This window comes from Phodopus roborovskii, unplaced genomic scaffold (assembly GCF_943737965.1).
Source record: "Phodopus roborovskii unplaced genomic scaffold, PHOROB, whole genome shotgun sequence".
NCBI classification, from domain to species: domain Eukaryota; kingdom Metazoa; phylum Chordata; class Mammalia; order Rodentia; family Cricetidae; genus Phodopus; species Phodopus roborovskii.
Genome location: NW_026126511.1, coordinates 52026001 through 52050367, shown reverse-complemented (window position 1 = coordinate 52050367; position 24367 = coordinate 52026001). Strand labels below are relative to the sequence as shown.

Below are 24367 nucleotides of genomic sequence, written 5' to 3'. Positions count from 1 at the left end.
GTTTCTGTTGTCCTTTGTCTGTTGAAGGGCGGATCACATTTACACTTCAAATGTCCTTTTAAATGTATTACGAAGGACTTAACAACCAGACAAGTCCAGGTTGCTAAATCTTTCATGAAAGCTTGAGAAGAAGGTTTATTCTGCTGGCACTGGACAAAGGTGCCTCTAAATGTCAATGACATCCAGTTTGATTGATGGTGGTGTCGTCATCAGCGATGACCTTGCTAAGAGTCTGCTTGTAGCTCTGCTGTTTCCAATGGAAGGATGCTGAAGTCTCCACTCTGCTGGAGGATTTGCTGCTGTTTCTACTTCACTCAGTCCCCTTTTCTCTCCCACTCACTCACCACCACTGCCCCCTCCCTCCCTCCTTTCTTCCCTCCCTCCCTCCCTCCCTTCCTCCCTCTTTCTGAGACTAGTACGCTTTTTCTTGTGCTTTGTAGTCTTTTGTTACACATCATACCTGATGAACTCGGTAAAAAGGATTATCCTATATATCCCTTTAGTAGTGTGGGAAAGCTGTCTGTCTGTCTGTCTGTCTGTGAGCCTGTGCCCCTGAACGACCTTCAAGGTACTCATACATACATACACACACATACACACACACATTACACACACATACACACACTCTCTCTCTCACTCTCTACCCCTCCCTCCCTTTGCCCCTCACCCTCACCTCTCCTTCACCCTCTCTCCCCATCGCTTCTAAGATAGGATAGCACTGGTCTTCCCATCTCCCTTGTCTCTTACACGATGGTAATAGTCCTCCAATTTCCCTCCAGTCCCCGCCCCCAAGGGTGGGTCTTCTCAAGAGTACACTGCTCTGTCTTCTTTCATTAAGCACCACCCCCCACCACCACCACCTTATTGGAGAAGAGGGATGCTCTTTCATATGCATCCTGACAATCTCTTTGATCCTCTGGAGGTAATAGGGATCGAGGCTGCTTGAAGCAGAACTCCAGAGCTCTGCATCCGCCCCCCCTCCAAACCAAGGCTTTGGCAATTTGCCAAGGATAGTTCCAGCTTCCTGCCCAGTGGGAGGTTGTGGGGCAATGAGTGTCTTGTGACTCTTTGTGTCTGCCTGACTTCTAAAGACTCATTTCTCTCACAGATCTTAGAGCCCTCTGACCCTCGAGTTTGTTCAGCTGCAGAAATGCTCCTGGTCAGTGCAGAAGACTGTGGAATGATTTTTTTCTTTTCATTTTAAAAAACTTACAGCTGATTGAACCTTCACCTTCAGTTCTGAATCTCTAGATATTTGTTTTGTATCCTCTACAGTCCAAGGAGGAAGATAAGAGGATAAACTTTTTCTGCAATGTTTTATTCATCTCAGAACCCATAAACTTCCACTCACTCATCTTTCCCGGTGTTAGGCAAAATGCTCTCAGGGGATGGAAGACTCATCCTGGGGGGGCCAGGGTGCTCGGCTTTATTTGATGTCCCTGCTATCTACTCAATATGGCAGGCAGAACCTGTATCTGAAAAAAATGGTGGTACAGTCAAGAGGGCCCAAAACCTTCCTGGTGAGATGCAGTAATCAACTAGCTGTCAGAGAGCTGGAAGACATTTCAATAAAGATATAGTCAGAACTCTGAAAGCCACCATTACTCAACACAGCAACCAGAAAGGAAAGCCCCAAAGGGTGGGGCCTGTGGAATGGGTACCTCTTTGTTTCCTGCTGCTTGTAGATCATTGATCAACAATCTATGGCCCATAAGACTGGGTTTTACATAATAGCACCCTGCAGGGGCGAGTGCTTTCCTTTTAAAAATCACTTTCAATAAAAACAAAAATCCATTGTCTTTTTTCCTAACAGAAGGCTTTGATGTTTATTGAGAACAAAACATTGCACTGATTCCCCACAACTAGTAACATCTTCAAAAGATCAAAAAATAAAGCAAATGGGTATATAGCTTCGAAGAGGTCAGGAGAAGAAACTGGAATATGAGTAGGGTTTAAAATGCACACTCGAAAGTGCTCTCCGGAGTGAGGGACATTTACACTGGTAAATTTACAATGCTTGCTTCCTGCAATACCCCTGCCTGCCTCATCATGTCCCTATTGAGAACATGACTGACTGACCAGCAATGGTAACATTCATTTTAAGAAAAAGAAGCCTAGAAAATGGTGGTATTTCTATTTTCCTTATTTCATCCATAGTTATTTGTATTTTAACGTTTAAGCTTTAGGTAGAATATTGGTTCTTTACAATTAACCCCTAAAATATTCTATCAGTAAAATACTAAGTTATATACAATAATGACATTTGTAGAATTCTAGTTGTTAGACTCTACTTATCTCAAAAAGATACAGGGATTAGAAGTATTAAGGGGAATTCTATAATATCTTCCTAAAGTAGCATAATGAGCCAAGAATTTTGTCCTGTTACCCAACAGGACAATTTGGTTTGAAAGAATGTTTTGTCAGATGTAAATACAAGCATGTACTTGATATGTACCTTGGACAACTCCATGCCAGGCCCACACTGTTTGCAGAGGACACAATTTCCAGACTGATCCTTGAATTCTTGCTGTCTGCAGTCTCCAGTTTCACAAATCACTTTACATGACTGGAAAAGAAAATATTTCCCAAAATGTTACCTTCACTCCACTCCTCAGGCTGCTTGCAAGAAAGAAATGACACAGTAAAAACTGCCTTAGCATGGCATTGATTTAAGTTGTGATTTAAGAAGAACCACTGCTTTCTGAATGAGTTCAGGGGACAAAAAAATCTGTAACAAATCCTTCTTAGCTCAGAGAAGGTCCATTCATCCCATAACCAGGGACCCTTGTTCTAGACTTAACTATAACCCCACAAAACAACAACCAACTATTCTGACTTCTTCATTAACTGTTTAGATCCTGGAAATCAACTTAGAATTTATGGTCTTCCTAGACTCTAAGCCATCTGTTACTCTGATAATGATGATGATGATGATGAGGGACCCCAGGACTTTTGCTACCTGAAAACTTCTGAATTAAATCAACCAACCTTTTATGATCTTAGGAGAGTATGAACAACTCTAATAATGCATACAGGGTGAGATGGAGTCACACCACCACAGGAACTTGTGATTATTCTCTAGATATCGCTGAACTTAATTTTTAAAAAGTTGTTGCTGCTGTTGTTTATTTGAGATGGGATCTCAAGATGTTGCCCAGGCTGGCCTCAAACTCCCTACCTTTATGCCTCCTCTCCCCAAGTACTGTCCCCTGGTTGGATGGAGATTCCAGGTGCACTACACTCACTTTGAAAACTCCTATCTGACAGCCATGAGCTCACACCTCCTGAGGATGGCAGTGGAAATAGAGATGAAAAATGGCTAGCTCTGGACTCTTCTCAACAAAAGTGCTGTGTGAATCTGAACTCATCCTCACTGATCACCCTCCAGCCCTTCCTGGGGCTGAACAGTGTGCTTTAGCTCAGAGCGTAGACCTTACATGGGAAAAAACCACACTGTGATTAAACCCCCACCATTCATTAGCTTAATTAACTTAGCAACATCCATCTATCTACTAAAACCAAGCTCACATTATTACTGTCATTCTATACATATGTATTTACTTGAATTTTTTACATTTATTTATTTACATATTTATTTGTGTGTGTGTAGTGCACATGAAACAACACTTATGTGGAGGTCGGAGGGCAGTTTGTGGGAGTTAGTTCTCTCCCTCCACCATATGGGCCCAGGCATCAAACTGAAGTCATTAGGCTTGGTGGCAAGCCTAACCACTGAGCCATTCCACTGGCCCTTACTTATTGACAGACAATGTTCTATTTAAAAAGTTAGTATTGGGCTGGGAATGTAGCTCAGCTGGCAGAGGGCTTGCCTAGCATGAATGAAGTCCTGGGCTCAATCCCCAGCACTTTATAACCCTATGTGGTGGGGTGAATGCCTGTAATGGCAGCATTGGAGAGGTGTAGGGAGGAGGGTCAGAAGTTCAAGGTCATACTTGGCTAGAGAGTTCGAGACCAACTTGAGCTACATAATGTTGTCTTTCATAGTAACATGAAGTCATGTGTCTATACAAGAAATGAAATAGAAGTGAAATTGTTTAGAGTAATACAGGGGACAAATGGGAGGGAGAGAGATAAGAAGAGGGAGGGCAGAGGGGAGGGTGACTTAAACACATGATAACCTGTACAAAAAATGAAAAATAATTGAAAAATTTAAAAATACATTTATAAAGTTATCTCAAACTGAGAACTTAGCTCAAATGGTGGAGTGCTAGCTTAGCATTCACAAGCCCCTAAGTTTGATCCCCTGTACCATGTAATATGGGTGTGGCAGTCTGTGCTTGTAACCTAGGCACTCGGGCAAGAAGAGCAGTTCAGGGCCATTCTCGGCTGTGTAGCAAGTTCGGGGCCATCACAGGCAACTGGAGACTGATGGGAGATGCCATTCTGTAAATATGTTTCTCATACTGGTTAATGACTAAAGCACTGTTGGCCAATAGGAAAGGAAGAGAGGAGGGACTAGGAGACAAGGAGGAAAGAGGAAGGAGTAGGGAGGAGTCAGGATGGAGAGTCTGGAGAGAACAGAACCGCCGTGCCTCCGCTCTCGGTAAGACCACGTGGAAATACATAGAAATGGGTTAATACTTAAGACAGAGCTAGCCGATAAGAAACTAGTACCTGGCCACCAGCATTATATCAAATACAGAGTCTCTGTGTGTTAATTGGGGCTGGCGTGGCGGCAGGACAAGACCAGGCAGCAGGAGGAAAAACCTTACTCCTTACAGGAGACCCTATCTAAGAATAACAAAAACAACAGTTATCTATTGAAGATGTAAGCAGGCTGGAAGCTTCTTGTTTTTACCGTTTATTTACTTAGAAGTTCTAAGGATGAAAACTTGTGAAATAGTAAGTAGAGCAGCATTGTTAAGGTTGTCTCAGAAGAAGGGAATCGGCTCAGCCTTTTACCCTAAGCAGGGACACCCTCATTAACTTTCATCACACGTTCAAAAACACTAAAAATTCTCTGTCTTTACCAATTTTTGAACTCAAGATAGATGCAAAAAGTTTATCTTATCTAGTGATGTAGTTTAGTGGTACAATACTTGCCTAGCATGCACAAGGCCCTGAATTCAGTCCCACAAAACAACAACCAACTATTTTGACTTCTTCATTAACTGTTTAGATCCTGGAAATCAACTTAGAATTTATGGTTTTCCTAGACTCTAAGCCAGTGATTCTCAACCCTTAGGTCAAGACCCTGTTGGGAATGGGAGGTGTGGCAAACAGTCTTTTCACTGGGATCACGTGCCAGATATCCTATATCCTACATATCAGATATTTATATTACTACTCATAACTAGTAAAATTACAGTTATTAAGTAGCAACAAAATAGTTTTGTGGTTGGAGGTCACCACGACAAAAGAACTGTAGTGAAGAGTGTCAGCATTAGGAACGTTGAGAACACTGCTCTAAGGTGTATTATGATAGAAACATGCCTATAAACCTAAAGTAATGCCATTAACCTAATATAATACTGAGAGTAACATGGCAACAAGATTTATGACTTTACCTAGATTTACAGGAAAGAATTTCAATACCTGTGGCAAACAGCAATACCTAATACAAAAGAGAGCAGGTATAATGTGAAAGAAGTTTAAAAACAAAAACAATGATTTCCTAAGTAGAAAATAGTCTTGTAGTATTTATTTTTGTTTGTTTTGAGAAAGGATCCTGCTACACAGCCCAGGCTGGTCTTGAACTTGAGAATACAGCACTCATAGTCCTGAGACCCCTATATGAATTCTTTCTCCATATTCATAGGAAAGAAAGAATTGTGAAGAGTGTACTCACCAAATAGCCTAGGAAAAGCATGGTGATGAGGGGCACTCTCCCTTGCTCAAGCAGGACCTTTATAGCCATGGCTCTCATCAAACGTGTTTATCCCTGAAAAGATAAGAAGGAAGACACAGTTAACATTCAAAGTCTTAGGAACCACTCTCTTCTTACTATACAGTGATGCGACCACCACTTTCTGTACACACAGGGCACCAATTGTTACTTATCTTTTATATCTTTTAAAAGAACCATTCTATTTCAGAGAGAGAGAGTGTGTCTGTGTGTGGTTTTCCTGCTTGGATGAGACCAACAGGGTAATAACAGCAACAAAACAACACTTCTAAGCACCATCTCTAGTATGCTAATTTGTTTAGTCCAGAGACTTCTAGAGCAGTGGCTCTCTACCTTCCTGATGTTATGACCCTCTAATACAGTTCCTCATGTCATGGTAACCCCTCTCATAAATTATTTTGTTGTTACTTCATAACTGTAATTTTCTACTGTTTTGAACCTGTGTAATGTATATATCTGTGTTTTCCCTATGAAATCATCACTCAATGTGTTTCAGCCCTCAATGAGGTCAAGACCTACAAGTTGAGAGCCACAGTTCTAGACCATCATCAATACTATCATTATTTAGAGATGGGGAAATTTAGCATCAGAAATGGCTAAATAACTTGCTCTGGGTTACTCTGCAGTTAGAGCCAGATCAGATGCAAAGCCCAAATGGGGCAGTTCTAGGGCAACACAAAGCTCTCTATGAATGAAAACCCTGCACAGATCTGGGACTGTGGCGTCCTCCCAGGAACAGATGCTAGATCTGAGGCTGGGCTTGAGTGAATCCTCCCCAACACTGCACAACACAGAGTGAGGCTGGGTGACCAATAAACTCTCATTTGCAAACATCTAAATGTCACTTAAATAAGGGATGCAACGAAAGGCAAGGATCTGACATTTCAATAAAACGTAAACCCAGCCTCTTGATATTCACCAGGAATTTTTTTAAATATAGAAACAAAGCTATTTTTGCTTGTTTGTTTGCTTTGTTTTTCAGATGTTCAAAAGGTCAGGAGAGGAGGCCTGTGGGGATGAGGTTTTTTTTCGTTTGTTTTGTTTTTATTTTAAGCAAAGCCTCCCCAGATGGCTCCATCTATCTGGAAGGGAAACAGCAGTTTGGTGTATTTGAAAATGGAATCTTCCATAGCTAACAGGGATAGGATGTGCGATGCCACCTACTAGTTAGAACCAGAGCAAAGAATGGGAACAGGGACCACAGAGCTCAAGCAAAACAGTATAAGAACAGTGCAGGGAGTCAGAGCTGAGACTGAGGCCACTGGGACCCAGAGGTCCCATCCAGCTGCCCCCTTTGACAGGCACTGTCAGGACAGACACTGCTGCCAGTGCTCTGAATAAACACCCATTTTGGGTGAATTCAAACCTTTCACCCTCTTGATTGTGTCTTTCCCCAACATACTTCAGACATATCCATGGACTCTGCTGCCTCTACAGAGGGGCTGAAGGTGGGGAGGTGGGGGATGCCGGGAGGGGGGTGCTAAGGAGATGGATTCTATTCCTTGAAGTATATATCACAAGTTATTGCTTGACATGGTTCTAAGATGTGAAAAATGTGTGATCACGATCAACAGAAGGCTCTCTGGGAACCCCGTGTGAAGTGCTGGGGAACACGGACAGATTGCAGACATCCAGGGCTGCTGAGATGGCTCAGCCAGCAGGTTGTTTTTCGAGACTAGCTGGGCAGCAAGCCCCAGAGATCCTCCTGTGTCCCATCCACACTGGTCTGATCATACGCACAGTTGTGCCTGGCTTTTTATGTGGAAGTACTCTCTAACCCCTCTCCCCAATCCTCCCGTGAGGTTTTTGTTTTCTATTTATTTTGAGCTAAGGCTGTGCTAAATTGCCCCATGCAGGTCTTGAACTCATCTCCTCAGTTTCCCAAACAGCTGAGATTAGAGGTCTGCTTCAACCAAACCCAGTTCAGAATGAATTCCAATCAATGACAGGCACAGCTCCCGGTCCCACTGCTAACAGGGAACATCACAAAGCAGCTGCATGAAGAACAAACCCCAGAGCCTGTGGGGAACAAGCCAAGCATCCCAGCAGGATAGGGAGTCCTCCAGCACAGTGGGATAGGCCAGTGATACAGGGTGTTTCTGGAACATGGAAACTATGATAAAGTATTGCTGTCCATCATGGTATAGTGTTTAAAAAACACTTTTAATTCTCTAAGATTCCATGCATGCACACAATGCATTTTGATCATATTTCTGCCTCCTTCCTTCTCCTAACTCTTCTCAGCTCCACTCCTACTCTCCATCTCTCCCAACTGTTGTGTCTTTTTAAAACTAAAAGTAATCTAGGGAATCTAATTTGTGCTGCCCATGTACTAATGGGTGGGAGGCCATCCACTGAACCATGGACCTACCTACCATTAAAGAAAACCAATTCTCCCTCTCCAGGAAGTCATTAGTGAAGAGCTCCTCAGCTAGAGGTGGTGGCCTATGAGGCCCTCCCCATGCTAGAATGTTGAATGGCTTGATTTTGTGCAGGCCTTGGACAGGCTAGCACAGCTGCTGTGAGTTCGTTAGTAGCATAACCCTGTCATTTCCAGAAGAGTAGTTTTCACCCTAGTCCCCACCTCTGGCTCTTACAAAATTTTCCATTCCGTCTTCCTTGATGCTCTCCAAGCTTGGTGGAAATGTATATGATACAGATGTCCCCAAAAATGTGGTGGAAAACTCCATAAATAGTTATTCTCTGTACTTTGGCCAGAGAATTAACTACTTCTGTGTTAACTGCCATCTAATGCACAAAGAAACTTCTCCAATGAGGTCTGAGAGCTACACTGATCTATAGACACAGAGATAGATTTTGCTACTATGTCCTTTAGACTATGAATATTAATACATTTTTACCTTTGGAATCCATGAACTTGCCAACCATGGGTTTGGGTCCATATTTACAATACTAGCCATGTATTTCATCTTACATATAATTTGATAATTGTTGGTTACCCCCATAACATCCATGGCATATCTTGCCACATCAGTTGTTACTGGAGTTCACTGGACTCCCACCTGGTTAAGATGGTTGATGACGTTCTCCCCAGCAATCCCCATAATGCCTTCCAGTACTATGAAAGCTAGCCAGCAGGAAGGAAGTTTTCTGGACGTCTACTTGATTTCTCCACGTACTGTGAATAAAGTAAATGGTATCTTCATCATTTGTGTTTTTACACCAAGTTCTGGTGGGCAGCTAAGAGCAATGGCAATAGCCATTTTGTTTGAAGATCTCCAGGACACCCACAAGCAACAGCTCAATGGAGGTACCCTATGCCAAGTACTGCGCTTTTTATTTGGCAACCCATAGCTTCTAGGAGGCACATTATCCGTTATGTAGGCTAACTCCAATTGAACGTGTTTGTGTGTAAAAGGCTTACAAAATAGTAGGCTTCCATATCGCTTTTTCAAACATCTTTAGTGATAGGCATCTCCCACCCAACTCCCTCCTCTGCTCAACATTCGCATCCCTCTCTCCACTTAAACACCCTTCCCCATTACTTCCCCTTTCCTCTTTACATTAGTTATGTGTTACTATCCCCCTCTCTTATGTTATGACATTTTTTATTGAGCATCAAATTAGTTTGTATGGGACAATCGTCCTTGAAGACTAATCCCCTGTCAGACCACCTTGGGATATCACAGTACAGCCTGGGGAGAGCAAGAACTAGTTACCCACCATTTACGCTCACACAAGGCCGAGTCCTGTATTTATAAAAAGCATACTGCTCTTACTTTTAAGTAGGTATCTATCTCCATGCAATGGAAAGAGAGCAAAAGCCAAAGCTACTAGAACCAATGGAGGTCATATCAAATTCCTGTCTGGTGACCCCATGTGGGGGCAGGGTCTTCAACATCTGTCATGTCTCTGCAGACTTGAGTCTTGTGTGACTTCATTATTGGGGAAAGTAGAATTGCATCAACAAAGCTGCTGGCAAGTAAGAAAACAGCAAATTTAATCATTGTTCTACTTGTTCAACCAAGTTTGAGTGTGGAGTCATGAGTGGCATGTGTGGAGATGGTGCTAACATGGTACATGGAGGCAGCTCACCACTCAGTAGGAATCATTCTCTTCCACATGCCCTTCATACCCTGGCCAAGGAGCACCTTAGAGACCAACAGTTTCACTGTGGTGTGTTATGAGTGTGAGCATGAATTTCCTGGAATAAAATGATGTCCCTTATGAAATTGTTTGGCATTCATTTAAAAAAGAAAAACATGATGAAATAACTAGTGTTAATAATATTTAAAATAAAACAAAATCAAGTCAATAAAAAGGCTATTTGTGAAATTGTTTTAAAACTCTAGCATTCAGGGTTTGGCTCACAGACAGACAGTAAGTACATTTATGTTTCAAGGTTCTAAGTATCTGACATCTACCCTTCAAGCCCCAGAAACACACATTACTGATAGCCCCTAAGTCTGAAGATTATGTAGTTTATCAAAATATCCATGCTGGAAACACCTTCCAAACACCCAGCATCCATACCTACAGAGCAGGTACAGGGAAACTGCCCTGGCTGCCCCTTCAGAAGCAGCATTCCTGCCGGCATATCTGCCTGCAGTCACACCAAGCAGGCTAACGGTATCAGAACTAGGCCAGAGTGTGAGGGTATGTCAACCCAAAGTACAAGGCTGGCATACATCTCTTCAGCTGCACGGAAGTGACTCTGACACACACAGCTGCTCGGCCTGCTCATCTGTGTGATGGGCACTAATGCAGATGTGTCCCAACTGGCCTAGCTTGGCAGGAACAGAAATACAACAGGTGCTGAAGATGCACACCCCTGGCACTTGTTGAGAAAAAAAAACCCACAAATCTGTGCCATGTGTACATGGGCAAAGATACCTAGAAGCGGCAGCTCAGGAGAGCAAGGCCCAGGAGATTCTAAGTCTGTCCAGCTGGGCTCAGATTTTGGCAAATTTCCGATTCTGGATTTCTGGGATGGGGATGATAACCTCACTTAGCAACTGTCTCTAAGAAGGGAAAACTGATTTTTATCATCCTAGTTTAAACAATAAGTAACATTTCTGAGAACCATCTTTATATTGAATCAGGTACATTGCCAAAGCATGCGAATCTAGGGATGCATAATCTTTTACAGAATAAACCATTTAGTTTTCTTTTTCTTCCATCTCTCTGTTTTATTTCACTTTTTCCTGTTGGATTTTGAGATGCGTGTCACTATGTAGGGTAACTCATAGCAAACCTCCTGCCTCATCCTCCCTATTGCAGAAGGAATACACACAAACCACCACACTCTTCCAGCTCTTGAAAACTTTATTAACCCACAGATAAAGTGGATGGAACAGGCAAAGTTTTTTCTAGCAAAATTTCAGTAACACTATGTAGCAAAGCAGTGTTCAACCCATAAATTTTTCTAATTAGCAATAAGATAAAAACTAAAGAAATGCGACAACACTAAAGCGAACCCACAAGCTTGCTGCTTATAAAACTCACCAGGCAAATAAAGCCATTGTGACAAATGCAAATGTTTACATTGTGGCAATGGAGCAGTGGCTAGCAGAACAGAAATTTAAGACACTGTTTTCCAAAAGGACAATAAGCCTCAGCCTGTGGCTATTCGGGATCTCACCCTAACTTCACTGTATTCAGAAAATACTTATTCACACAAGGGAGCTGGCATCCCTGGCAGCTTTAGACAGCTTGCAGAGGTGTGTTAAGGTTGAGAGGAATGTGCACACTGGAAGGGAAATGAGAGGGATTTCTCTTCCGAATAACAAAATGTTTGCAACTAAAAACTCTACAAGCACTAAGATTTCCTGCCGCCAAACACAACAAAGTTCAAAACCAACGGGCCATGGCCAGGCTTCTAGTTAGTTCTGTTTGCTTTGTTTTTAACAGAACTTAACCTACAGTACGGTTTTCTCAGATGAATTCTGCTTATTTCTTGAGTTGTGAACTCAATCATGTTTGCTCTAGGGGAGTGTCAGAATTCTCAAAATGTTCACTCAACAAATACACCGTTAATAAGTCATGTACTTTTTCTGAGATCTAGTGAATGTTTATCAACACAGCATCATTGGCAACAAGCACTCGCACACAGTTGCTCCCAGAACTGTGCACAGCCATCCCGGAGCCACAGCTGTTTAAATTTTTATTTTGGAAGGAAGCCTGGGCAGATTCCAAAAGGTCTTTATACCATTTGGAGTGTCCTCCTTCATAGGCTGTCTCTGCTCATTTAGAATTTCCTCATGAGACCCATCCAAGTTTTTTGTTTTTTTGGTTTTTTTTTTTTTTTTTGATGAGAAGAAGCTCAATAATCACAGCCTCATATAACTGTTGATGGATCATTCCTTTCTTTTTAAACCCTGGGTTTTAATCCCATAGTTTAAAACATATAAGCCTTGTGATGTGTGGACTAGATGATAACCCAGTTCTGTTTAAACATCTTACTTTGAAATGTAAACACTTTCAACAAATAAAGTATGATGAATGAACTCCTTGCTCAGCCTGCTAACAGAGGCAATTCTGTTCATATTGCCTTGTTTGCCTTTTTCTTCAGCTGGAGTTCCCTTTACAAAGCCTGTGGACATCCACAAGTCACCTGCTGTGGGACACATGTATTTAAGTGTTCTGCGGCCTCTGCCTACTCTCAGGCAGCTGGTGATTCACTCCTTTGGCGAGTACACTTATTCTAGAAGGACATTCTTAGTCAACCGGATTTGGCACTGGTGGGACTTGATGGTTTTCTAGAATTTTAAATGCTTGATCTTTAATACTGATTTGTCAGATTTAAAACAATTTGAAATGTTGTGACTAAAGAAGCATGGAGCTTTCTGACTGTGCTGTGGTTTCTGGGGTGGAGAGGAAAGGAAGCCTGGGTTCAGAGCTTTGTAAGCAAAGGAGAAGGAAGTTCTCCCAAGTGTTAGCACAATTCCTCCATTGGTTTTCAGTCTCAGGCATGCTTTATGTTCCCTAAGTGCTGTGACTAGGATATTACATTGATGTACTAAGGAGAACATGCAAAATCACATACCAGTCGGAAAGCCATTCATTGTCTTTGCACTTACAGTTCATTTGAATTCTGAAATATGCACAAGTTAAGTTCTGAATCATTTCATCATCTGTACTAACCTTCTGGGCATTTTATTATTATTATTATTATTATTATTATTATTATTATTATTTTAGGAGTTAAAGGCTCTTTTTAGGGGCTGGAGAGATGGCTCAGTGTTGGCTAGGAATACATAAGAGCACTGGCTGCTGTTCCAGAGGACCAGGGTTCAATCCCCAGCACCCACATTGCAGTTCTCAACCATCTGTAACTCCAGTCCCAGGGAATCCAATGCCATTTCCTGGTCTCTGCAGGTACTGCATACACATGCTACACAGACATACATGCAAGCAAAACACCCATACATAAAATTTAAAAAGTTTTAAACTTTTTTATAGGAGTCGGGAGATGGCTCAGTAGGTGAGAATACTTGCTTTGCAAGCATGAGGACCCAAGTTCAGATTCCAAGCACCCACTTAAAAAAAAAAAAAAACAAGGCCTGTCATGGAGATGATGGAACAGACTCAGTAGACTTCTCAGGGGAGGCCTTACCCTCTCTGAGGAGCAGATGGGAGGGAGCTGTGGGGCTGGGAGGGGGATTGGGAAGAGAGGAGGGAGGGGGAGCTGGGATTGGAATGTAAAAAATAAATTAACAACAACAACAAATAAAAAACAAGGCATGGCCACAAGTCCCTATAAGCCAGTGTGGGGATGGAGACAAGTGGGCCATGGCTCTCTGGTAGTTTACCTGAAAGAACAATGTTCAGGTTCGATAAGAGGTCATGTCTCAAAGGAATAAGGCAAATAAATGGTAATAAAGATATTCAATTGTCCTCTGGCCTCTACACACACACACACACACACACACACACACACACACACACACTACTTGCACATTAGCGATGTCCCTTATGCAAGTCTTTTACTGGGAAAGGCATTTCCCAGTGCATAAGAGGTCATATCTGTTGGCTTTAGATTAGAATCTAGCTGAAACTCGTCATTAGTCACTCCCACCAAAGAAACAATTTCTACAATTGCCCCAGAAAATACCAGCATACCATCTAAGAGTTAACATCTACTATGGAAAAGAAAATTCTGAATTCAGTAAAGCCTTGAAGCGCTGGTTATGAAGTAGATGTCATAAGACACTTTCATTGATTAAAAGGAACTTACAGAGCTTATGGTAACACTTCATGCGTTAACACTAAGGCAATATTTTCACAACATTCTTTACATTTTGTATTTCTTTCACACCAGCTCAACATGCAAAGAAAAATTCGTTTTTATCACCCATACCTCTAAATACTTCAAAACTATCTTCTATGTTAGTACTTAATTCTTCACCCCTCTAGATACATATCTTCCTTCACAGAAAATATCCCCAGCAAATCCTGAGCTAATGTAATAATCCTCCCGGTGCATATAAGAAGCTGATCATAAAATGAAAACAAAAAAGTAAATTCTTGTGTTTATATGTCTAACAATATCCATTTCCTGTGTGTATAAATTGCCTTGTCAAAGGGCATGTAATTGATGTTTAAAAAAAATCACATCTTCATAAATAAATTGAATGAAACTGTTTCACTTAGAGACCCAATAGTGTTTATTGTTTTGTTTACCAATTGGGTCCTATTATTATAGGCTTAGTGGTTAGTTTACTATTATAAAACTGATCAGAGGTTTCAGAAGTCACCAAACTTGAGATCCAAGAATACATCCCAGTACTCAGAAGGCTGAGGCAGGGAAATTCAGTTCAAGGCCAACCTGAGCAACAGAAGTTTAGGGCCAGCCTAAACTACATGAAGAGACCCCCCACCCCCACCCCTGAAATAACAGAATAAAATAATGAAATAACGTAACCAAACTCTAGTTCAAGAAATGGCAAGGGGGCGCTGACAAGCCCCTGAGAACTGGTTCCTCTCATCCAATCTATGACATGCTCTGCTCATATGTACTGGCAACTCTGGCATTCAAGAATCCTTTTTGCACGGAATGAGAATGATTCTGGGCTACAGATGGATCTTCTAAAAGTTTCCCTTTGGCCCTCTCTGCCGCAGTTGCGCAGTAGGGCGTGGGCGCCAGCTGGGGGCTCTGGGTGCCAGTCCAGAGACTCGGGACAAGCGAGAGAGTAGGTGGGCTAGGTGTGATCTGCACGTTATAATGTGCCTTACAAACACGTCCTTCACTGACTAGATCCGAGCTAAGTCCTGTCACTCTCGCTGTCGCCCCCACACTACCCCCGTTCCAAGTGACTTGGTTGTCCAGGGCGCTTCTCCCCGCACGTGCGCCTCGGCTGTGAGCCCTCCTGCCTCAGGCATCCACCTCCCCTCGGCTCGGATCCCCCAAGCCAGCGGGGCACCGTAGCGCTGCAGTCACGTTGCAGAGACACCTACCTTCCCCTTGTCCTGCCCAGCAGCGCCCCACTGCAGTCCGAGGCTGGGGTGGCGTGGGGTGCGAGCGCTAGGCTGCACCGGGATCCAGAGCAGCCCTGCCGCCACTCCGCTCTGTAGCCCGGCAACCGCCACTGCCGGAACCCGTCCCGCCCCGCTCGCCGGGAGCCCCGCCCCCATCACGCTCTCCTAGAATGTCACCACGCCTCTAGTTAGTAGTCCTTGTGGGGTTAGGAGCTTAATCCATATACCTCAGCGCGCTCCCAGCCCAAATTTAGCTACTCCCACTGACGGCTGCTGTCTCTAATCGGTCACCATGCCCCCCCCCACCCAAGCCCTGATGCCCTTTGGATCTCACCTCCCCATGGCATCTATGGCCAGGCATGACCTGGCTCTCCCAATTCCTACCCTGGGCTGTAGTTATGGGCGTGTGTGTCCCTGGTCGTTCGTCCCCCACCCCCAATCAGGCTGCTTAGGCCAGTGGATGCAGGATGAGCAGGGGAGGAAGACCCCCAGGTTTCCATAGGAGAAGGAAGGGAGCTTTCCTTTTCCCTCCAGGCATATTTCCCTAGGACTTCTGTGCTTTTCCCTTCCCAGATCCCATCCCATCCAGAGCCTGTTTCTTCACAAGGAAAGGCCAGAGAAGATGATGGCTAGATCCGTAGTTATGACCCCTCAGCTTGAGTCACTGAAGACTCATAAGGGCTCAACTCACAAACAGGACCAGATCACTGCATGATACCTCCAGAGGCTGGGGCTGGGAAGCCAGACTACCAAGGCTTATTCCTCCTCCTTGTTCAGGGCTAGGAGCTAGCATCACCGTTAAACCTGAACCACTGGCCATGGGAAGGAGACATAGAAGAAGGCAGGTCCAGGCTCAGACAAGTAATGTTTATAATTCTGAGCCTCAGTCTGAGCATTTAGGAAGAGGGGGTGAACAGTACCCACTTTGTATTAAAATAGACCTGTGCTGTGCTACAGGAATGTAAGCCATTACTGCTCTTTGTGTTCAGTGATTGGCTCACTGCCTAAGGTCCTTCAAATCCAAGGAACTGTGCATGACTTTGAGGCAGAGGCACATCACTGTTTTCTTTGTTAATATGACCTTCCCCAGGTCAACTGTGCTTCTCTTGGCGTGGAATTTGCTTCTTGGGATAGCTAGTTGAGTGAATCTAAAAGTGAGTGGCTTTTACCATCAATGTCCCAAAATTATGACCGGACACCACAAACAATATGGTGGAGTGCTAAGCACCTGTGAAGAAAACCTTACCACTCCTAAGTGTCTACTTTAACGGTGGGGACTTTGAGTGTAACACACCTGGAATAGAAGTCTCGGGAATGATTTATTTGTTAGGTGGTTACAGTGAACATGCTTGAGTTTACTTGAACATCAAGGCAAGGGTGCTTGTCCCTGACCTGTGCATCACTAACACCCTTGAGGACCCAGCTAAGGAGGTGAAGCAGTCCCTCTAGTGTTTCCTTCCCCTCCACCTCTTGAAGGTGTGCCTTACTTTCTTGAGAGCCCAGAGCCTCATAGAGTAGTAGTCAGTTCATCTTTACCAAACTAAACCTCAGTTTTCTCCTTTGTAAGATCTCTGGCACTCACTATTCTTATTCATTTTCCTCCTGCCTACACCTCCTTCACAGTACAGTGTCTCCTCACCCCACTCCCCCAGAATACTGAGCACAGTGGTTTGTCTTTCTGAGCTGCCACTGTTGGGAGAGGGTACTTCTATACTCCTTGGATTAGCATGTAAAGATTTCCACACTGAACTCCACCCACACTTACAGCCTTATCTTCCTCTAGACCTCTTGCTTTATACTCTGACCAAACTGGTCTGCTTGCCTGGCCTCAACTGTGTCCTGAATTTGCCCTTTCTGAGCTCTGGAAGCTTCCTCGTGCTCATGCATCTTGCTTCCCTCCCTGACTCTTTTCTCATATTTCAGGAAGTCTTGACTCCCACATTCCCCCTAATCCTCAACTCTATTTCCTCCCTTCCAAGGTTTGTGATAATTTGGCACTTTTCACAATCCTTGTGACAAGAGGATCTGTGGACTTAGTGTTCTTCCTCAAGGAGTTAAAGCACTTCCAGAGAGTAGGCAGATTTTGCTCCAACTTGTGCCTCTGATAGCATCAACCATTTGAACAGATGCTAGCTCAATGGTTTGGGGTGGAATTTAATCTGCTGACCAGGAACTAGCGTCTCTGACTTCAGCCAAGTGCTGCTGTCCTGTGTGACCTCCTTTTGTACTCTGAGACAGCAACCCATTATTCAGCTCATTAGTTCTTGGATCCTTTCATGTGTCCGATTGATCTTGCCAGTTAGCTTGTTAGCTCACTGTGCAGAGAGACCCAACTGTGAACACACAGGCTTCAGGATCAAACAATCTAGTCTCAATGGCAACTTGGCACCCAATAGTTGTATGACCTTGGAGTAGTTAACCACTGGATATTTCCCTTCATCTGTAAAACAGGTCACTTCACTGGAGGTTGATAAATAACACCAGGTATTAAAACTCCTAGGCTAGTGCTTGGCACAGAGTACATACTTAGTAAATGGCACCATTCACAGGCAGAACATTGGTCAATAAATGAGAGTAAATTACTGAAATAACAACTGACAATGGGAAAAGGGACATTGATCTTCTGCATTCTAGCCCTTAGGTGCCCATGAACTTAAACCCGTTCCTCCCTTTGCTTTGCTTGAGTGTTTGTATGATGCAGTAACAGCACTGTGTAAGCACTAAGGCTCACAATTGAGCACCAATGGCCCTCCCAAAAGAATCAAAAGATTTAGCTGAGTGTGGGGTCACGGTGGCCTGAGGCAGGAAAGTTGTAAACTGAAAGCCAATCTAAACCACACAATGAGACCCTGTCAAAAACAGAGGGAAAGAGAAGAGATTGCTAGGCTCCCTCAGATTAGGGCTGGGAACATTTTCCACTCCTTAAGCTTTGGATCTTACCAATAAATAGTGGAAAAGCCAAGTTGCTGTGAGGATCTTGAAAGAGGTACTGTTTTTAAGATTAGTTTTAAGGGAGATTTTGTTGTTATTGTTTGAGACAGGGTCCTGTCATGGCACTGCATAGCACTGGCTGGTTTAGAATCCACTGTGTAGACCAGGCTAGCTACCTTTGAGTCTGCAATGGCTCTCAACCCTCCCTGCCTCTGGAGTACTGGCTTTACTAGCATATGCCACCATAGCCAGATTCTATGCTTGGCGTCTACATCTAAGTGTCATAGAACACACTTGTGTAGGATCTTTTTACCCAAAATGTGAAGTATTGGAGTAACATTTTTGGGGGGAAGTTTCCAGAGTGACCGTTCACGGGGATGGTTGGCTCCTTGGAATTGTTCATTACTCATGGAAAGCTGCCTGATTTCTGGGGTTTCCACTATAAAACATGACTCCATGGGAAAATGGACTAGAATGCTAGTTACATGAAAAGAGTAGATTTTTATCAGGTTAGTTCACAGCACTTGGTACATAGTAGGTATTTGTTGAAAGTCAGTTGAAGGAATGGCATCAAGAGGCTTAGCTACCAAGTTGGTAGAAGGACCAACTCAGGCAAGCCACCCTCTGACTACCACACATGTCTTGTGGCACATGCTTACCACCACCACTCTGCCACATACACATGTGGCAAATAAATAAAGTGGATTGCAAATAATTGTCAAATTAATTAATTTGGAAGGGAGATTCTCAAAAGACAAACAAGTCTGTTAATATAGGTGATAAAATAGAGTTGGGACTCCAAACACGTATTTTTAACAACCACTGCTACCAATTAGACTGGGAAGCTGGGAAGTCTGAGGCCCAGAGGTGGACTGGAAGTCATGTTCAAAGTCATAAATAGTAAGTTCATAATCAAGCCAAGATCAAATTCTGGGCTCCCCAAACCCTAACATAATCTTTACCATACCTTTAAAACATCTACAAGAAAGGGAAAGAAGCTGTTTGGTCAACCTTATGACATTCATATGGCAAAATTGGAGCCCTTGAAGTGATATTCGTGAGTTCATGACATCTAACCCCCAAGTAGATGACCATCCACTCACTTTGCTCCTTGCCCCTTTCTCCACACAAGGCTAGATTGAGGAATAGGCTGGCCAGGCCACAGCCCATGGTGCAAGGCTGTTGGGTTACTGGTATACTGGAGACAGCTAACAGGATGGAAGAAAGCATATTGTTGTTGGAAGAAAAAACTTCTTAAAGTCACTTGACCTCCTCCTGGCCTCTCCTTCCCCTCTCATCAAAGAGTGAAGTCACCTCTAGTGATAGTAAGCAGTTCTCAATCTAGGCTGTGAGCCTTGGGCAAGCAAACTTCACACTGAACGGGTTGTGATGGCACAGAGGACACCAGGGAGCCTCATGCTTTCCTCTCTTCATCCATCTTATCCGTTCCTCTAAACCAAACACAGATTAAGTAATCACTCATTAGAGGAACACAGAACCCTAAGGTTTCCCAGAGTGGTCTGGAGTGTCTGGTCAGCCAGTGGCAGCAGGAGCCTGAGTTCAGCTCACTCTTAAAGGAAAGATTTTGAGCCCCTTTGTGACTTCAGAGTCCAGGCCTGCTAATTCTTAGGCAATCCGTCTAAAGAAAGACAAAAGATAGGACCCAGTTTTGTTCTCTTTGTTTTGACCAAAATTTTAGGTACAGTGTTTGCTCATAGTGGAGTTGAGCTTTATGTAACTGGAGGAACAGCCTAGACTGAGGACAAAGGAGGTAAGATTTGAAGTTAGATAGACACTTGCACTTTGCTGAATTAATCTTGTGACCCTGAACTTGTAACTCAACTCCTCCCAGACTCACTTTTCCTCTGCATATAATGGGGGAAATTGCAATTTTATTAGTTGTTAATTTAAATGATAAAAGTTTAAAAAAGATCTATTCATGTGGCTGGAATGCTGGATATTATTATATCAATAATTAGTGAATTAAATAGTGGAATAATAAATGGTAGTAACAACCCATAAAGATTCACATAAACCTTTGTAAGATTGATGAGAGCGTACAATGGGGGCTGGATAGTGCTCTTCCAGGGAACCCAAGCTTAGATCCCAGAACTTAGGTCACGTTGGCTGCCTCCTAACCACATCTAAGCCCAGCTCCGTGGGATTCAGTGCCCTCTTCTGGCCTCAGCATGCATGTGGCACACACACACACACACACACACACACACACTAAATCTTAAAAAAAAAAAAAAGAATGCAAAGAACAGCTACTATCCACTTGATTTTGAAAGCAATAAACAGGTAAAATTTATAGCCAAATTAAAAAAAAAATTGCAAGAAAGCAAAGGAATTCATGAGGATGAGCATCATGATTTTCAATACACTTAAGTGGGATGAGCTAACTCATCATATGTAAACCTGTATGGGATTTACAAACAGAACTTTCATAAAATCCCATGATAAATTCCCATTGAGAGGTAATAATTTTTAATTTACTATTAAACATTTCATGGATCCTATTGACACTCCCTAATAAAATACCAATTTTTTAAAAACACATAAAAATGTATTTATATAATGACAGCTTCTATATATAGCCTTCTTCTCTCCATCTCCTCGTCTCTAACATACACACACTTTCCATATATCACTGACATATGAGAATCATTTTAAATGTTAAGGAGAATAGGCATGATGGCAAATGCCTATGATCTGTGATCCCAACATTTGAGAAGTAGAGACACAAGACCATTCTCAAAAAAAAAAAAAAAAAAACAAACAAAAAAAAAACTAAAACTAAACATACACACACACACACACACACACACACACACACACACACACACACACTCCAAGATAAAAGGTGAAGGAAAATGATGGCTGCAAGTCTTTTGACAACCCAGGAATACTTAGAAAAACAGAAGGAGAGGAAGAGTTGGGAAGTGTTCCAACAGATCCAGTTGACATATTTCTCATGGGAACAAAGGAAGGGATTATAGTAGGAAGTGGCTATTTCTACCTTTCAAACCTACATTGTTCTCTGGTCGGCCCCACAGTGCACTTGTGTAAGCAACTGGAAAGCAGACCAGGCCGGCTCAGAAAGTCAGCCATGGGCTTAGGTAAGACAGAGAGCACTTTTTGGTCTCGGTTTCGCCATACGTGATTCCAGTGGTCCTCGTTCCAGGAAAAGAAAATGATTCCGTCAAGCCCCTCACTTTACACAGTGTGCAGGCTCTCGTAAGGTCACAGAGCTAATTAGTGGCAGCATCAGGACCAGAAGAGTCCTTTGAAGACTTGGCCTTTCTGCAGGAACAAAGCAGCCATTGAAGCAAGAGATAGGAAATGCTTTGTAAAAAATGGAATATTGTAAGGGAGAACTGTCCCGAACATATCTACTAAATCCCCAGCAGGGGCATCTGTGGCCATTAATTAAGAAAGGCCTTTTGAAGCACCCCTGTGCCATAGGAAGAGTCTTCTCTTTAAAACCAAATGCACTAGGTTTTAGCTCCCAACAAAGACACAAGGAGTAAACAATTAACTGAATTAATTCAGGCACTGAAGTGGATTTTCAAGGACTTGACTTGCCCAAGCTAGTTTTCTACAAAGCCTAAATAAATCAGATAATTGCTAATTCTCCCCTTTGTTTTGCACTGAGGAGAGTCTGTCTGTTAAAATGAACCTAGTGGCAGAATAAACAGTCATTAGAACATTCTCAGAGCTCCACATTTGAACCAAGACAGCACATTCCAAGCACACTACCTCTGCTATTACTTTTAAAATACTTTTATTATTACTATTATTTGGAGAGACCCTTTTAACCAAACGTCTAAAACTCAGGCTGTTGTAAGCATGATTGGCAGCACCCCCTTCCAAAAAAAAGAAAAGAAAGAAAGAAAGAAAAAAGCAACTGAACACAAGTTAGTAACTTTACCATGATTCTAAATAGTCTCCACTTCATAGCTTTTCGGGTTTTAAAATTAACACAAACATGAAATGTGAATGTATTTTAATTAGTTGGATCAGAACAATCAGTCACAAAATAAGTGAGTCTCTAGACTTTTCATCAGAATTTCAGAATCCAGAACAACTATTCTTATCATTTACATTCCCTTGTCACTCAACTAACATAAAACAGACTGTTATGACAATAAGGTATTTTATTAACTAAACCCAGGGCCAGAACATTAAAATAGGTCAATGTGGGTACTGAGCTCTGGTTCCCTGCAGTTCAGTGTAAAAATGTGTGTGTGTGTGTGTGTGTGTGCCCCTGACTTTGCCTCTTTTTCTGTCTGCCTCTCTCTCTCTCTCTCTCTCTCTCTCTCTCTCTCTCTCTCTCTCTCTCTGTGTGTGTGTGTGTGTGTGTGTGTGTGTGTGTGTGTGAAGTGATGAATTCACAAGTTGCAGTTAACTGGCAAGCTCCATGCCCTGTATAATTTGGTTTTGTAGGGCACTAATTGAAGTGAAAATGTGGCTAAAATACTTCATGTAACATAATAACTGTTGATTGCCAGATACTTTTGGTAAACAGTTGGCAAATTGTAACTCCCAACAGCTGTCACTATATATTTAGAGTAAATGTTAATTTAAGAATATTAACCTCGTGAGTGTTTCTGTAAACAAAGCTCCAGCTATTTTCAAAGGTTACAGAGACTGAGTATTTTTAGCCAAACCCAGGGCAGCTTGGCCCTCACTGTTTCTGAATTCTCCTGCTTTACACTTGAAAGGCTTCAATCTTAAATGGCTTGCTGAGGTTCCCTTGGGAATGCAAATGGCAAGGACACACGTGTGTGTCTTGGAGGCCAGAGAATAAACTGATAGTCTTGCTAGAGATGAGTTTTGCTCAGAGACAGAAGGAGCGGGGAGAGGAGAGAAAGGGAGGGGGGAAGGAGAGAGAGAGAGAGAGAGAGAGAGAGAGAGAGAGAGAGAGAGAGAGAGAGAGAGAGAGAATTTTCATCGAAGTCCCACCGTTTGCTAAATAAAGTCTTTTTCAGCCCAATTCCAGTCTGAAACCCCCTGCTTCCAACAATCCTTAGCGCGGCTTTTTTTTTTTTTTTTTTTTTTTGTCCTGTTTGAGCTACTCCCAAGTAAGATTTGCATGACAGATCACAAACTCTTGTGCAAACAGCCAAACAATTACACCAAGAATCAAACTGAGTCTCACATGCACGCAGCTTGGTGCAGGTCTTGGCTACAGTCATGCTTGCCGGGAGTTGATAGAAAGCCATTTTTATTTTGAACACGCGAGAAAAACTCAGTGAAAGTTTCAACCACACACAAACGCCTACCTGCTACCCGCCTGTGCTCCAGCCCCACGCTTTCCGCAGCGTGGTAGCAGTTCCGCGCCAAACGCTTCTACCTTCCCAAAAATGTGTGTGGGCGCAAACCCGGACGAAACTTCAAATCCAGGAAAATGGATTACCCGCGCAGATCAAAGGCAAGCGAGCAGGGAGATGGAGTGCCTGTAATCTGATCGCCGATCAGTTGCTGCGCATCAAAGCCAAGGCTGAATGAACTCACTATGCACGCAGATCTAGAAAGTTCGCTACCCTCGGTGCTTAGCGCGGCTCCCGTCTCCCAGGCCACACGTTCTTTTGTTAAACGTGGGCCACGTTGTTCTGCCTGGGCTCTGGAGAGCAGGCTTTTCCCGGCCTGGGCTGAGCAGCGCGCTGGATCCGCAGCTTTCTCTCGCGGTGCCCCAGCGGGGCTGCCTAGTGCCAGCGGGCTATGCCGCATCCCTTTCATCTCGCTGAGTGGCAGCTCCCATGACATCATGCCGTGCCGAGGGGCTGGTCGGGAAAAGCCAGGCAGACTGATTTCTAGGCGCGTTAGCCTGTGACTCGCCCGCGACAGCCCTGCGCTGTGTCTTTTGGCTGGGAGGGACACATCAGGACTACTACTGCTGTGCTCCTGGCCCTCAAGGTCCTGGACCCGTGCAGGTTCCTGAAGACAGCATCAGACCACTGCCTGTCACAAAAAGCACGAAGTCCCACCAGTTCAGGGTGTCGGAAATGCAGCAGAGCTCCACAGCAGTGTTTAATTAGGCCGTTTCTCTGAGCACCTGCTTACACAGCCAGGGTCACAGGCAAACGTTTTAAAAACTTGACCCCCAACCCCCTCACACCCACCCACCCC

At 43.3% G+C, this 24367-nt stretch overlaps 1 protein-coding gene across 1 annotated transcript in view; it reads right to left on the bottom strand.

The window, feature by feature from the left end:
- Tnfrsf19 (TNF receptor superfamily member 19) overlaps positions 1–23783 on the bottom strand; it is a 92825-nt gene extending 69042 nt beyond the window's left edge. Inside the window, exons 1-3 of the mRNA XM_051195570.1 lie at positions 23521–23783; positions 5810–5902; positions 2456–2566 (exon numbers count right to left, since the gene is read on the bottom strand). Coding sequence (XP_051051527.1) covers positions 2456–2566; positions 5810–5887 — 189 coding nt within the window. The 5' untranslated portion in view covers positions 5888–5902; positions 23521–23783. The remainder of the gene's footprint in view (positions 1–2455; positions 2567–5809; positions 5903–23520) is intronic.
- Positions 23784–24367: the final 584 nt, after the last annotated feature.